At 41.3% G+C, this 15,947-nt stretch overlaps 1 protein-coding gene across 3 annotated transcripts in view; it reads left to right on the top strand.

The window, feature by feature from the left end:
- The window catches only part of LOC126249788 (trimethyllysine dioxygenase, mitochondrial), a 595,126-nt gene that overhangs the window by 394,587 nt on the left and 184,592 nt on the right, over positions 1 to 15,947 (top strand). Inside the window, exon 8 of one of the 3 annotated variants that reach the window (XM_049951477.1) lies at positions 15,590 to 15,720. The exons of the other annotated variants lie outside the window; for them this stretch is intronic. Coding sequence (XP_049807434.1) covers positions 15,590 to 15,644 — 55 coding nt within the window. The 3' untranslated portion in view covers positions 15,645 to 15,720. Of the gene's footprint in view, positions 1 to 15,589; positions 15,721 to 15,947 lie in introns of those variants that run through there. 3 annotated transcript variants of the gene reach the window in all.

Genomic DNA, 15,947 nt, shown 5'->3' with positions numbered 1-15,947 from the left:
ATGGGTGTGTACGTTGTCCTTAGCGTAAGTTAGTTTAAGTTATTTTAAGTAGTGTGTAAGCCTAGGGACCGATGACCTCAGCAGTTTGGTCCCATAGGAACTTACCACACATTTCCAATTTTCCGGTGACCAGAGTTTAAAGTTCATGACGCTTCTTGAAGATGGGCGGCTGATCCGTAGCACTGAGGACGGAGGTAAAGTCTCCAGCAACGAGTAGCCGACCATCTTTGGTGCCGGTAAAATTCGGTGCCTCTTCTTTAAAAAACAGAGAATGGTCGTGTCGTTTTGTTGACCCTGATGGAGTTCAGAGGTTTACTATCTACCGGGTGATCAAAAAGTCAGTATAAATTTGAAAACTTAATAAACCACAGAATAATGTAGATAGAGAGGTAAAAATTGACACACATGCCTGGAATGACATGGGGTTTTATTAGAAAAAAAAAAACAAAGTTCACAATATGTCCGACAGATAGCGCTGGACAGCAAAACGTCAGTGACTGCGCGTGACAATCCTGTATAAAAGGAGCTGTAATGAGAGAATCAGATGCACCAGCAGTCGCAGCATGTTGACGTTACCTGAAAAGGCGCTTTTAGTGAAGCTGTATTATCAGAATGGGGAATGTGCTAGTTCAGCGTTACGATCCTATCGCCATAGGAAGGGGATTCGGACGGGTAAAGGTCCGTTGACAAATGCGGCTGTGGCGAGAATGATTTCGAAGTTCGAAGCCACGGGTTGTTTAGACGGTGGACCCCGTAGTGGCCGACCGAGCACAAGGCGTAATGCTGCTGAGACAGTTCAGGAAGAAATGGAGACTGTAGCGGGTTCGTCTATGCACGGAGAAGTCAGCGCTCGTGCAGTCGCACGTCGCACCTGCATCCCATACACTACTGTTTGGTTGGCACTTACGCGTACCCTCCGATGCTATCCGTACAAAATCCATCGGCATCATGAAGTGTTACCTGGCGATTTACTGAAGCGGAGGGCATTTGCGGCGTGGGCGTTTCAAAAGATGGCGGAAGATGACGATTGGTTGAGTAACGGGTTGTGGACCGACTAAGCTCATTTCACGCTCCGAGGGTCTGTCAACGCCCTCAACTGCAGAATTTGGGCTACCGAAAATCCTAGAACTGTCGTGGAAACTCCATTGCACTTCGAGAAAGTCACGGTATGGGTTGGATTTTTCCACATCTACCGTTATCTGGCCTTTTTTCTTCGAGGAAATGCGTGATTCTGGTTTTGTAACTGCTACCGTGACGGGTGAGAGTGTAAGTAGGCTGTTTAGGTTTTCTTACTGGTAACGCCACGTAGCGCTCTGTAAGAAAATCACTAGCTGTGCTGTGTGCAGTCTGTGACTGGTTGGCATTGATGGAATACTCGCCATTGTAGTGTTGGGCAGCGGCAGCTGGATGTGAACAGCGCGTAGCGTTGCGCAGTTGGAGGTGAGCCGCCAGCAGTGGTGGATGTGGGGAGAGAAATGGCGGAGTTTTGAAATTTGTAAGACTGGATTTCATGAACTGCTATAAATATTATGACTATTAAGGTAAATTGTTTGTTCTCTATTAAAAATCTTTCATTTGCTAACTATGCCTATCAGTAGTCAGTGCCTTCTGTAGTTTGAATCTTTTATTTAGCTGGCAGTAGTGGCGCTCGCTGTATTGCAGTAGTTCGAGTAACGAAGATTTTTGTGAGGTAAGTGATTTGTGAAAGGTATAGGTTAATGTTAGTCAGGGCCATTCTCTTGTAGGGATTTTTGAAAGTCAGATTGCGTTGCGCTAAAAATATTGTGTGTCAGTTTAAGCACAGTCACGTATAATTGTTCGAAGGGGACGTTTCAAGAGGTACGCCGATATGTTACAGAATCGCATCATCCCCAGCCTGGCTGATAAACACCTGCTGGAATGTACGATGTTTATGTAGGATGGCGCTCCACCCCATATTGCTAGACGTGTGAAAGATCTCTTGCGCGCTTCGTTTGGTTGTGATCGTGTGCTCAGCCGCCACTTTCGTCATGCTTGGCCTCCCAGGCCCCCAGGCCTCAGTCCGTGCGATTATTGGCTTTGGGGCTACCTGAAGTCGCAAGAGTATCGTGATCGACCGACATCTCTAGGGATGCTGAAGGACAACATACGACGCCAATGCCTCACCATAACTCCGGACATGCTTTACAGTGCTGTTTACAACATTATTCCTCGACTACAGCTATTGTTGAGGAATGATGGTGAACATATTGAGCATTTCCTGTAAAGAACATCATCTTTGCTTTGTCTTACTTTGTTATGCTAATTATTGCTATTCTGATCAGATGAAGCGCCATCTGTCGGACATTTTTTGAACTTTTGTATTTTTTTGGTTCTAATAAAACCCCATATCATTCCAAGCATGTGTGTCAATTTGTACCTCTCTATCTACATTATTCCGTGATTTATTCAGTTTTCAAATTTATACTGACTTTTTGATCACCCGGTATGTTCGATATGCCTCGACCATTAAGAAGACGCTGGAGATTAGTGAACGGAATGCCAACACGAATGAGGTTTGCGATAGCAGTAAGATCTTCAATAATCACGTTCAAAATAGCAGTATAATCTGCAATAATAGTATCCGTAATGGTAACTTCCTGAAGAAGAGCAATATCGACCGCTGTGCCGTACAGAAAGTCCACAAGATCACAGACTTTATGGTCAAAAGTACTCCGGTTAATACTGGTTGTAATGATATTATAGCTCTGCCACTGTATCAGGGGGTTGTAACTGCTGTGCAGCTAGAGATAGCGTTTCCGTCTCGAATTCCGCCTACCAGAGCGACGTTTCAGTCGTTGCGGATGGGTCTTCTCACATGGCTGTAGCGCTGTCGGTGACACCAGGCGTAGATTCCGGAGCGGTTGCAGCTCCCTTAAGAGACCCGACTGTTTTCAATAGAGTAGGCTTCAGGTGTCCAGCTTTCTATTGCTCTCCGGAACGCGCGACATGAATTTATTTTGTTTTCGGATGACAGATGTAGCGCTACGGTGCAGGTTCGAATCCTGCCTCGGACATGGATGTGTGTGATGTCCTTAGGTTAGTTAGGTTTAAGTAGTTCTAAGTTCTAGGGGACATGACCTCAGAAGTTAAGTCCCATAGTGCTCAGAGCCATTTGAACCATTTTTTGACAGATGTAGGTTGTCTCTCTTGGCTTTGCCCTTCACGTTCTTTTTATGTTGCTCTTTATTTTGCTTTTCGTCGTTGGAACGTTGAATGGAGCCTGTGCCGCTAAAGAGGGCACTGTCATTGCTTACAATCGGATAAACACTGCTTGTATCTGCGGTAGCGTTCTCGCTTCCCACGCCCGGGTTCGATTCCCGGCGGGGTCAGGGATTTTCTCTGCCTCGTGATGGCTAGGTGTTGTGTGCTGTCCTTAGGTTAGTTAGGTTTAAGTAGTTCTAAGTTCTAGGGGACTGATGACCATAGATGTTAAGTCGTTAAGTCCCATAGTGCTCAGAGTCATTTGAGCTGCTTGTATATAAGTCCCATAGTGCTCAGAGCCATTTGAACCATTTTTGAACTGCTTGTATCGCCGGGAATATCGATGCCTGAATGAGTGACAGATGTAACCATTTCGAAATCTAGGGTGCCTTCAGAGGGACGCAGGGTGTCAACCACTACATCCACGTCGCGTGAAGTCGCCTCCTCCGTCACCATAAATTCCTCCGATTCACGAGTAAGGTCGGCGATAAGAGGAAGTGAGACTGCCGGCTCGGGTTCTGCGCAACAGCGATGGGTTTCGCTTCAGCGGCTGCTCCTGCCATGTCAGTCAAAACTGTGCGAGAACGAGGCAGCTTAGCTTTCTGTCTGCTGGGGCAGGGGCTGACTCGCTTCGCGGGGAAGTCGCGCCAGCCTGCGCTTACTAAAATTTGTCCGCGAGTTCTCGGTCGACCCGCAAAAAAGACCAGATGAGGAGCTGTCTACTGTACGAGATGACTGTCCCTGTGCCACCAACGCAAAGATGCTAATGTACACTCCTGGAAATGGAAAAAAGAACACATTGACACCGGTGTGTCAGACCCACCATACTTGCTCCGGACACTGCGACAGGGCTGTACAAGCAATGATCACACGCACGGCACCGCGGACACACCAGGAACCGCGGTGTTGGCCGTCGAATGGCGCTAGCTGCGCAGCATTTGTGCACCGCCGCCGTCAGTGTCAGCCAGTTTGCCGTGGCGTACGGAGCTCCATCGCAGTCTTTAACACTGGTAGCATGCCGCGACAGCGTGGACGTGAACCGTATGTGCAGTTGACGGACTTTGAGCGAGGGCGTATAGTGGGCATGCGGGAGGCCGGGTGGACGTACCGCCGAATTGCTCAACACGTGGGGCGTGAGGTCTCCACAGTACATCGATGTTGTCGCCAGTGGTCGGCGGAAGGTGCACGTGCCCGTCGACCTGGGACCGGACCGCAGCGACGCACGGATGCACGCCAAGACCGTAGGATCCTACGCAGTGCCGTAGGGGACCGCACCGCCACTTCCCAGAAAATTAGGGACACTGTTGCTCCTGGGGTATCGGCGAGGACCATTCGCAACCGTCTCCATGAAGCTGGGCTACGGTCCCGCACACCGTTAGGCCGTCTTCCGCTCACGCCCCAACATCGTGCAGCCCGCCTCCAGTGGTGTCGCGACAGGCGTGAATGGAGGGACGAATGGAGACGTGTCGTCTTCAGCGATGAGAGTCGCTTCTGCCTTGGTGCCAATGATGGTCGTATGCGTGTTTGGCGCCGTGCAGGTGAGCGCCACAATCAGGACTGCATACGACCGAGGCACACAGGGCCAACACCCGGCATCATGGTGTGGGGAGCGATCTCCTACACTGGCCGTACACCACTGGTGATCGTCGAGGGGACACTGAATAGTGCACGGTACATCCAAACCGTCATCGAACCCATCGTTCTACCATTCCTAGACCGGCAAGGGAACTTGCTGTTCCAACAGGACAATGCACGTCCGCATGTATCCCGTGCCACCCAACGTGCTCTAGAAGGTGTAAGTCAACTACCCTGGCCAGCAAGATCTCCGGATCTGTCCCCCATTGAGCATGTTTGGGACTGGATGAAGCGTCGTCTCACGCGGTCTGCACGTACAGCACGAACGCTGGTCCAACTGAGGCGCCAGGTGGAAATGGCATGGCAAGCCGTTCCACAGGACTACATCCAGCATCTCTACGATCGTCTCCATGGGAGAATAGCAGCCTGCATTGCTGCGAAAGGTGGATATACACTGTACTAGTGCCGACATTGTGCATGCTCTGTTGCCTGTGTCTATGTGCCTGTGGTTCTGTCAGTGTGATCATGTGATGTATCTGACCCCAGGAATGTGTCAATAAAGTTTCCCCTTCCTGGGACAATGAATTCACGGTGTTCTTATTTCAATTTCCAGGAGTGTATATGCTTCTTTGGTTCAATAGTAACATTCTTAACACCGTTGTCAACTTGGTATATATAAGCAGACGACCACTTTTCATTATCAACGCTAAGTATGGCACCATAGGGACGTAGCCATCTTGAGACATCGTAATGCGAAAATTCGAACGGCGAAGTGAATATACGTACATTAAGAATTGCCTCGATCGCTACGCCAGCGGCGCTTTCGTTGCACGACGTTTACCTTATGGGCACATAAGCGGCAGTCAAAGTTTCTTTCCTTGATTTTCAGGAAAATGTGTGTTAGCAGACCCCATATATGATGATGATGATGACAGATATTCAGTTTTCAATTATCTATCGATACCATCGATTTTGAGTCGATTGCTCGTTATGAGTTTTAGGGGTGGTTTCCTCAACAACGGTGTATATTGAGTCAGAGGCCGCGCGGGATTAGCCGAGCGGTCTAGGGCGCTGCAGTCTATGCTGCTGGTCCCAGAGGAGGTTCGAGTCCTCCCTTGAGAGTGTGTGTGTGTGTGTGTGTGTGTGTGTGTGTGTGTGTGTGTGTGTGTTTGCCCCTAAGGATAGTTTAGGTTAAGCAGTGTGTAAGCTTAGGGACTGATGACCTTAGCAGTTAAGTCCCATAAGATTTCACACACATTTGAACATTTTTTTGAGTCAGAGTATCTTAGAGTCTTTCATTTTAGGTTGTACACGGTTGGCTGTGTCTGAGGCGTTTCCATCATCAGATCGCTGTATATTTCTCATCATGTAGCCCTCATTTTTTACATTAGACACCTTTTCGGGGAATAGATGGCCTTCAAAGTTGAATACCACGAAATCTTCCATTCTGAAAGTCTGGGGACTGTTTAATCAGATGACGTGGCTGGTAATTTGGGACAACGACACCAGATCACTTCGTGTATCTGATGTTACTGAGTCTTAGTCGAAGCATCCATGCTATGTTACGGTTCGCTGTTACTAGTCTGTTCATATGTCGTCTCCATGAAGGAAGAATTTTTCCGCGAGTACATTGAGGCTTTACTGAAAGATTGCGCCTTCCTTTGTACACAATACTGCCTTTCCGTAAATTCGATTGGGATAGTTTGATTTCAACAAGCCAGTACAAAAATCGTAAAAGAATATTTTATCATTTCATTATGTTCTGAAAACGCGTTAATGATGGATAAATCAAGAGAGAAGTAACGTGTATTGTTTTTCTGTTTAGTGAAACTAATAAGACACATGCTCAAACTTCAGTTGGGTTTTCTAATTTCAAAAACAATTCACAGCGAATAAAAACCCATGAAGACAGTGCAATGCAGAGAATAAGTGTAGAAACGCTGATTAGTACACAACGCAATCATGGTTGCCTCAACAGTTTCTTGGAATTTCAATTCAGATTTCCCTTATCACGAAGATTAGGTTTCCTTACTAATTCTGAATTTATTGATCCACACCATGCTGCCAACTTTCCTGGAATTTTAGAGCTAATAGTAAAATATGTCACTTTTCAGTATTCTTTTTTATCGGAATACGGTAACTGAAATCTAGGGTAGTCCTCCTACTTGTCATCCACAATTTACGAAGAACGAATTGAAGTAATGGAAAATGAGATTCTGCAAGTTATTGCAAAGGAAATACAGGAAAGAAAGTATTTTAATTGAGCGCAGATTCGTCACAATTATTTAAATGAGTGCAATGCTTACGTATATCGGAATGTCAGTAGGTGAAATAATAGAACGTTTCACCATGAACATTAGATGATAAAAGAACTGTAGATGAACAGTTGCATTTACAGCTTTGACTTTCATATGCAAATGCCTAATTGACATAAAGAAAACCCGAGTACAGTCTTACGGCAGTGCATCAAATATGTCAGGCTGTTAAAAAGGTGTTAACGTGTATATTGAAAATATAACTGAGCTAGAACACTGCATGCAATGTGCATTATACTCCTTCAGTTTTTAAGTAATATGTGTTACAGCAGGCTACATGATAGTATGAGGCCTGTCCAAAAAGTAAGAGCATTGAGCCTTTGACGCTCAAAACGAATTTTTTCGACGACAGCCCTGCGCTTTAGGACAAGGTGTTGGTAGTAGTACGCATGCTCGTTTGTCTCAATTGGCTGAAGGCTCTTTTGTATAGCTGTGGTGAAATGAGTGTGTCTGTTACGAATTCCTCCAGCTGCGAAGTGATGAGCGTAATTCAGTTGCATCTTGCAAAGGAAATCGCGCCGTACCAGATTTTTAACGAAATCAGAACCATTTATGGGGATGACATGAGGAATCGTACTAACGTGTACAAATTGTGTAGAGAGTTTAAAGTTGCCAGAATGAATGTTCGTGCTGAACAAAGGAGTGGACGTCCCTCAATCGTGACCGGTGAAGCAGTGAACCAGATGGAAGGAATTATTCGTGCCGATCGTCGACTGTCTTTGAACGAGATGACCACAATCATCTGCAGGTATCTCCTGCAAGAAATTATTACTGAAAACTTGGTTACCCATAATTGTGTGTGAAATAGATAATAGGACAGTTCAAACATTGAAACATGCCCTTTGAAAAATTATACACGACTGTGATTAAACTGACACACAATATTTTTTAGCGCAACGCAATTATCCATTCTCAAAAATCCGCCATCTCACTTCCCCACATCCACCACTGCTGGCGGCTCGCCTCCAACTGCGCAACGCTACACGCTGTTAACAGCCAACTGCCCAACGCTACAATGGCAGACAACAATGCAAACTAGCCACAGACTGCACACAGCACAGCCAGTGATTTTCATACAGAGCGCTACGTGGCGTTACCAATAAAAAAACCTAAACAGCCTACTTACATAGCCCCCATGCTTCCCACAAAAAATTTTACAAATTGTTTTTGGCAGTGGCAAATACAGATTTGAAAATTTTTTTCATAATAACAATAACAAAGAAATCAAATGCACACACTTATTGACACAATGTTGGTCAAAGTCCATAAAGACAGTCCTGATCGTTCATCACAGTAAAATTGCAGTGTTTTTATTCACAAAGTCTGAGCAGTAAAAGAAAATGCACACAAAAGTAGTGGATTTCCATGCAGTCTTGAAGAAGTAGTGTTGTCCTTACAACGGAAAGACAGTGCTGACTCTTGACATGCAGACAGGTAATGGACCACAACAGAGCAAACCCACCGCAGAATCAGTCGAAGTTTTGAAGAATATTGGTAGGTAGGTCATCACAGAGTAGACCCACTGTAGTCCTGGTAGAGGTTACGGTATTGGTGGGCCATCAAAGATGCAGACCCACTGTAGTCCTTGTAGAGACGGCCAGCAACCATCTGTTGCGACTGTGCAGGTGCACAATCACCATCGAAGAGTCTTGCGGACAATATAGGAAGTCCATAAACCACCACTTGTGCACTCACAAAAATTTTTTTTTGAAATGGCTTTAGAACCAGCAATGCTGTTATCCAGTCCCTTGCTGAATTATCAACACACGTGCAAGCACTAACAGTCCCAACTTCTCACATACTGTGCATATATTATGACCAACAGAAACGTGTGCAGTGAAATGATACTTAATTTGAAGAACTGGTAACAATTACAATTTGATAACATAAAAATACAATAGCAAAGGTACAAAATACATCATTAAAGAACATAACAATACAGATAACATTTGTAGTAACACAGGCTTTATAAAAGAATAGAAATAAACATATACACCAGTAAGACTTTTATCCATTGTGGATGTGGAGCACTGCGACTGTGGTGTGAACAGGTTTTCAGAAATTACTGCAACCAGTCGCCTTTTATGTAGATGTATTTTATTTATTTAACCATGACCGGTTTCGAGCTGCCTAGCAACTCATCATCAGATGGTGTATACATTTAGTGCTTTTTTGTACCCATTGTGTGGGTGGTTGAGTATCTGTGGCTAGACAGAAACGAGAACAAATAGTCTCTACATGTGGTACAGTAACACGAAATATTTACAGCATAATTTATGTTTAACGTATAAGAGCAAATAATCACTACATGTGGTACAGTTACATGAAATATTTACAGTTTAATTTACGTTTTGAGGTGTTACTTACAAATAAATCTTTTTGCAGGTATATATATCTCTTTTAGGACGTATTTTTGAAACCATTGTGTCTTGTTTTTCACAATTTCACAAGTTAAAACTTTCACTAGATGTATATTACTTTTATGAGGCACTGTTGGAAACATAAATCTCGTTTTTCGTAAACATCGCTGAACACACATAGCCACAGATACGAATACAGGATTTACGCGTTATAAACAAGCCAAAGATTGCAATATAACTACAGTATCAAAGATTTCAAGTTGACCAGAGGCATTATTAGTCATCACACACACTGACAAGAGATTTGTCTTTATTACATAGAAAATAAATGTAAATTAGCTTAAACTAGTAAAATGTTTATTTATAAATTAGCTGTGCAATTTAACAGGTATATAAAACTAGATTTTATACATTATATTTCAGTTACATTTAAGATTATTGGTATTGAGAGTATTATGACAGCTAATTTCTTGCTCCTTCCATTGGCTGGTCTTGGCATATGATGTCTGGGATGAGAGGTTGATGGTTAATTTGAAATAATAAGTAATGCTGGAACTTGTAAGGGTGTGGAAAAGGAGTTGGCGGTGGGGGGGGGGGGTGGTTGTATAGGAAAAAGGAGAGGGGGGGGTTGAGAGGGTGATGTGGAGAGAGAAGAGAGCTGAAGGGGGGGGGAGGGGGGGGCAGAAGTGGTACAAGCTTTTATGTGTGTGTGTGGGGGGGGGGGGCATTTTGTTACTGAATGACTGTTTAGTTTTTTAAGTTCAAAGAATCCTTAAAATTCTGAAAGAAGGAGTTATTCGCCAGTTCAGTCTGCTCATTTAAAATGGTATGTGGGGAATTATGTTTGTGGGTAAAAATCTCTAATTGTTCGAGAAGATCCATCTTGATTCCCTTGTCTACAGTGTGTAGGATTTGAAGGTTAGTTTTAATGTCTGTTATGGAATGTTTATTATCTGCTAGATGGGTAGCAAAAGTGGATCTATTTAAGTTGTTTAGGCGAAGTGCATCAGTGTGCTCTTTGTATCGGATCTCAAAATTTCTACCTGTTTGCCCTATGTAGTAGCAGGAGCAGCTGTCACATCTTAATTTATATATACCAGATTTTTGGTAGGGTGTGCTGGCTCTTTTGGTGTTGTGGACTATTTTGTTCTGTATTTTGTTGTTAGTGTGAAAACTTATTTTGACATTATGTGGTTTGAATAGCTTGGCAAGTTTGTATGAGATATTGCCGAGAAACGGCATACAAACGAATTTGGTTTCTTCTGCTACTGAGGTCTGGCTTGCTAGTTTTGCTTTGTTAGATATAATGTTTTTATCTAATTTTTCAATTATGCTTGGGTCATAAGCATTGTTTGATGCTATTGTTTTTAATATATTGATTTCATTAATTTTTGCAGTAGGATCAGCTTGAATCTTGTTGATACGGTTAAGTGCTGATTTGAAAAAAGCTAGTTTATGCTGATTTGGGTGGCATGATGTATTGTTTATTATAACATCTGAAGTGGTGGGTTTCCTATATATCTGAAATTTATGTTTGTTGTTGTGATGTGTTATGTTTAGGTCAAGAAAATAGATACCTTTTTGGGTTTGGTGTTCTACTGTGAACTGTATTTTGGGGTGAACATTATTAAGTTTACCAGCTAAGGCCTCAATTTCAGTGGCTGTCCCATCATATAACAACAGGGTGTCATCAACATATCGTTTATAATAAATGATCTTGTCTGTTTCTATTGGGTTTGCTTTAAAGAATTTAATTTCAAGATCATTAATGTAGATGTCAGCAAGAAGGCCAGCTAGACTACTGCCCATTGCTAGACCATCATGTTGAATATATATTTTGTTGTTGAAGGTGAAGTAATTGTGGGACAGCACTAATTCAAGTAAATTCAAGAAAACCCTAGAATTTTTCAAGAATAACAACATAACTGAGTTGAAATCTGACCCCACTCCCAAATACCAAGCTAAAATAAAAGACATGTTAAAAAATTGTAACTTTCTGCTGACATCCATTGAAGCCAAACAATGTGTTATAATGAACCCTACAGCACCAAAGCTTAGATCACAACCTAAAATTCATAAAGATGGACACCCGATACGCCCGATTGTGAATTCCATAAATAGCCCAGGGTACAAAGTGACTAAAAAACTGCATGAAATACTCAAGAAATATTATACATTCCCAACCAATTATTCCATAAAAAACACCTATGATTTGATTGACAGTATCAGAGAAATTTCCATTCCCAATGCAGCTAACTTTGCATCCCTTGATATTGTCAACCTGTACACAAACATACCTATAATAGACACACTTCGAATAATAAAAAATAACTTATTACAACATAAAAAGTTAAGTGACATGGAAATCTGTGAGCTGATGGATTTACTTGAATTAGTGCTGTCCCACAATTACTTCACCTTCAACAACAAAATATATATTCAACATGATGGTCTAGCAATGGGCAGTAGTCTAGCTGGCCTTCTTGCTGACATCTACATTAATGATCTTGAAATTAAATTCTTTAAAGCAAACCCAATAGAAACAGACAAGATCATTTATTATAAACGATATGTTGATGACACCCTGTTGTTATATGATGGGACAGCCACTGAAATTGAGGCCTTAGCTGGTAAACTTAATAATGTTCACCCCAAAATACAGTTCACAGTAGAACACCAAACCCAAAAAGGTATCTATTTTCTTGACCTAAACATAACACATCACAACAACAAACATAAATTTCAGATATATAGGAAACCCACCACTTCAGATGTTATAATAAACAATACATCATGCCACCCAAATCAGCATAAACTAGCTTTTTTCAAATCAGCACTTAACCGTATCAACAAGATTCAAGCTGATCCTACTGCAAAAATTAATGAAATCAATATATTAAAAACAATAGCATCAAACAATGCTTATGACCCAAGCATAATTGAAAAATTAGATAAAAACATTATATCTAACAAAGCAAAACTAGCAAGCCAGACCTCAGTAGCAGAAGAAACCAAATTCGTTTGTATGCCGTTTCTCGGCAATATCTCATACAAACTTGCCAAGCTATTCAAACCACATAATGTCAAAATAAGTTTTCACACTAACAACAAAATACAGAACAAAATAGTCCACAACACCAAAAGAGCCAGCACACCCTACCAAAAATCTGGTATATATAAATTAAGATGTGACAGCTGCTCCTGCTACTACATAGGGCAAACAGGTAGAAATTTTGAGATCCGATACAAAGAGCACACTGATGCACTTCGCCTAAACAACTTAAATAGATCCACTTTTGCTACCCATCTAGCAGATAATAAACATTCCATAACAGACATTAAAACTAACCTTCAAATCCTACACACTGTAGACAAGGGAATCAAGATGGATCTTCTCGAACAATTAGAGATTTTTACCCACAAACATAATTCCCCACATACCATTTTAAATGAGCAGACTGAACTGGCGAATAACTCCTTCTTTCAGAATTTTAAGGATTCTTTGAACTTAAAAAACTAAACAGTCATTCAGTAACAAAATGCCCCCCCCCCCCACACACACACATAAAAGCTTGTACCACTTCTGCCCCCCCCCCTCCCCCCCCCTTCAGCTCTCTTCTCTCTCCACATCACCCTCTCAACCCCCCCCTCTCCTTTTTCCTATACAACCACCCCCCCCCCCCACCGCCAACTCCTTTTCCACACCCTTACAAGTTCCAGCATTACTTATTATTTCAAATTAACCATCAACCTCTCATCCCAGACATCATATGCCAAGACCAGCCAATGGAAGGAGCAAGAAATTAGCTGTCATAATACTCTCAATACCAATAATCTTAAATGTAACTGAAATATAATGTATAAAATCTAGTTTTATATACCTGTTAAATTGCACAGCTAATTTATAAATAAACATTTTACTAGTTTAAGCTAATTTACATTTATTTTCTATGTAATAAAGACAAATCTCTTGTCAGTGTGTGTGATGACTAATAATGCCTCTGGTCAACTTGAAATCTTTGATACTGTAGTTATATTGCAATCTTTGGCTTGTTTATAACGCGTAAATCCTGTATTCGTATCTGTGGCTATGTGTGTTCAGCGATGTTTACGAAAAACGAGATTTATGTTTCCAACAGTGCCTCATAAAAGTAATATACATCTAGTGAAAGTTTTAACTTGTGAAATTGTGAAAAACAAGACACAATGGTTTCAAAAATACGTCCTAAAAGAGATATATATACCTGCAAAAAGATTTATTTGTAAGTAACACCTCAAAACGTAAATTAAACTGTAAATATTTCATGTAACTGTACCACATGTAGTGATTATTTGCTCTTATACGTTAAACATAAATTATGCTGTAAATATTTCGTGTTACTGTACCACATGTAGAGACTATTTGTTCTCGTTTCTGTCTAGCCACAGATACTCAACCACCCACACAATGGGTACAAAAAAGCACTAAATGTATACACCATCTGATGATGAGTTGCTAGGCAGCTCGAAACCGGTCATGGTTAAATAAATAAAATACATCTACATAAAAGGCGACTGGTTGCAGTAATTTCTGAAAACCTATATACACCAGTGTTACAAAAATAATGACATAAGTACATACATAAAGATCAGAATAACTTTGGAAACATCACCTTCACATATGAGCAACAAAACAGAATAAATAATGTCTAAACATCTTTACAAAGTAAATAACATAGTATTAGAAAAATTCTACAACATAGCTCTCATCAGCTAAACACATAAAGACAGGAAAAACACAAATACACAAGGGTACACAAATACATAGAGGGATGACACAAAAGGAAAGGACAGGGTTTGTTTTACTGCAGTATTTTGCATGGAGATCTCCCTTCGTTCATCATTATTCCCAAAAGTCTTATCTAAGCCTGCTTTCTGTATTCTGTTCACATCCTCTTTCAAAAATAGTTTTTCTCCACTGTACACTACTTTTTTTTTTTTGGCCAAACCATTTTCTTATAGCTTCTCAATGCATTTCTTCCAATTCATCATAGTTAGTTCAAATGGTTCAAATGGCTCTGAGCACTATGGGACTCAACTACTGTGGTCATTAGTCCCCTAGAACTTAGAACTAATTAAACCTAACTAACCTAAGGACATCACACACATCCATGCCCGAGGCAGGATTCGAACCTGCGACCGTAGCAGCAGCGCGGCTCCGGACTGGAGTGCCTAGAACCGCACGACCACCGTGGCCGGCCATCATAGTTAGTTTCTTATATAGTCTACCCCCTCTTAAGCTAACTTAAATCTACTGAGCTCAGATATATATACCAAGGGACGAGGCAGTGCAGCAGCACATAACAAATTAACACAAACAGCAATGACAAAAATTCAAATTGGCAAAGCAAGCAGCATAAATTAGCAAAGCAAATGAAATATTACAACTAATATAAGGCAATGCACAGCAAACAAGAAAAATAAATCAGTAGTAAAACTAGCTTAATACAATGTAAAATTCAGTACTACTATGCCTGGCAAACAGCAGCAGAAAATGCAATAACTTATACCTAAACATGACATTGCTCAAGCAGAAAAAATATTACAGTAAAAATGGCCATCTTTAATACCTATGTCACATCTTAACACTAGAATGATGCATCACGAGAACTTACACTAGCAGATAAGTTACCAAATCGTAAAAAAATTATTTATGCAATTTCTGTGAAGGGAAATGTCTATATATGTGCCCTCGTTAAATTTCTTATTGACTGGATCTGTAGGCATAAAATAACTATATTAGTACATCTATTAAATTTTATTTTAATCAATGCTGCAGTGCAGCTAGAAACTAGATATGAAACAAATTGAGTAAATAAATACATAAAACAAGCCATAGGGCATTTCTCTCAACTAGCAAGACAATAGCCGTGAAATGTTTCTCATCGTTTCATTAGGCATTTTAGGAAATATCATAAATTAAGAGCTCCACAGTATAATCATATGTTTTCAAATTTGAGCGTGTCGTATTTGCGATGCTTTCTAGAAAGGAATGTCAATAGCTAGGATAATGGCCTCCCTTTTTTTTCTCCACCTGTGCCTCTGAAAGGCACACACTAATGGCTTTTTTTTTTCCAGGCGACTGTCGCGCAGATGGGTGCCCACGACTCATTACGGGAAGGTGGTCACTTAACTTTCTTACTGACATATTTACGACTCCAGTTTGCGTTACAGTGACAGTCTCATATAAAAAATTTCACAGGTCGAGAATTTGCGTTGCAAATGTGTAGAAACAAAATCCTATGAATATAACAGTGTTCAAAAAGTTTTCGTCGGTATTGTGATACATTCACGCATTTACACACATTTCATAACTCTTAAAGTACGATTCTTGGTTTCCAATATCCTTTTCCACAAATCAGAGTCCCTAACCACTACTCATTATTCATATACGTATTCGTCGACACTTCAATATTTCATCATAATAAATACGTAG

Source organism: Schistocerca nitens, chromosome 3 (assembly GCF_023898315.1).
Source record: "Schistocerca nitens isolate TAMUIC-IGC-003100 chromosome 3, iqSchNite1.1, whole genome shotgun sequence".
Taxonomy (NCBI): Eukaryota; Metazoa; Arthropoda; class Insecta; order Orthoptera; family Acrididae; genus Schistocerca; species Schistocerca nitens.
Note: the sequence above shows the minus strand (reverse complement) of the source record. Positions and strands in the feature narration are given on the sequence as shown.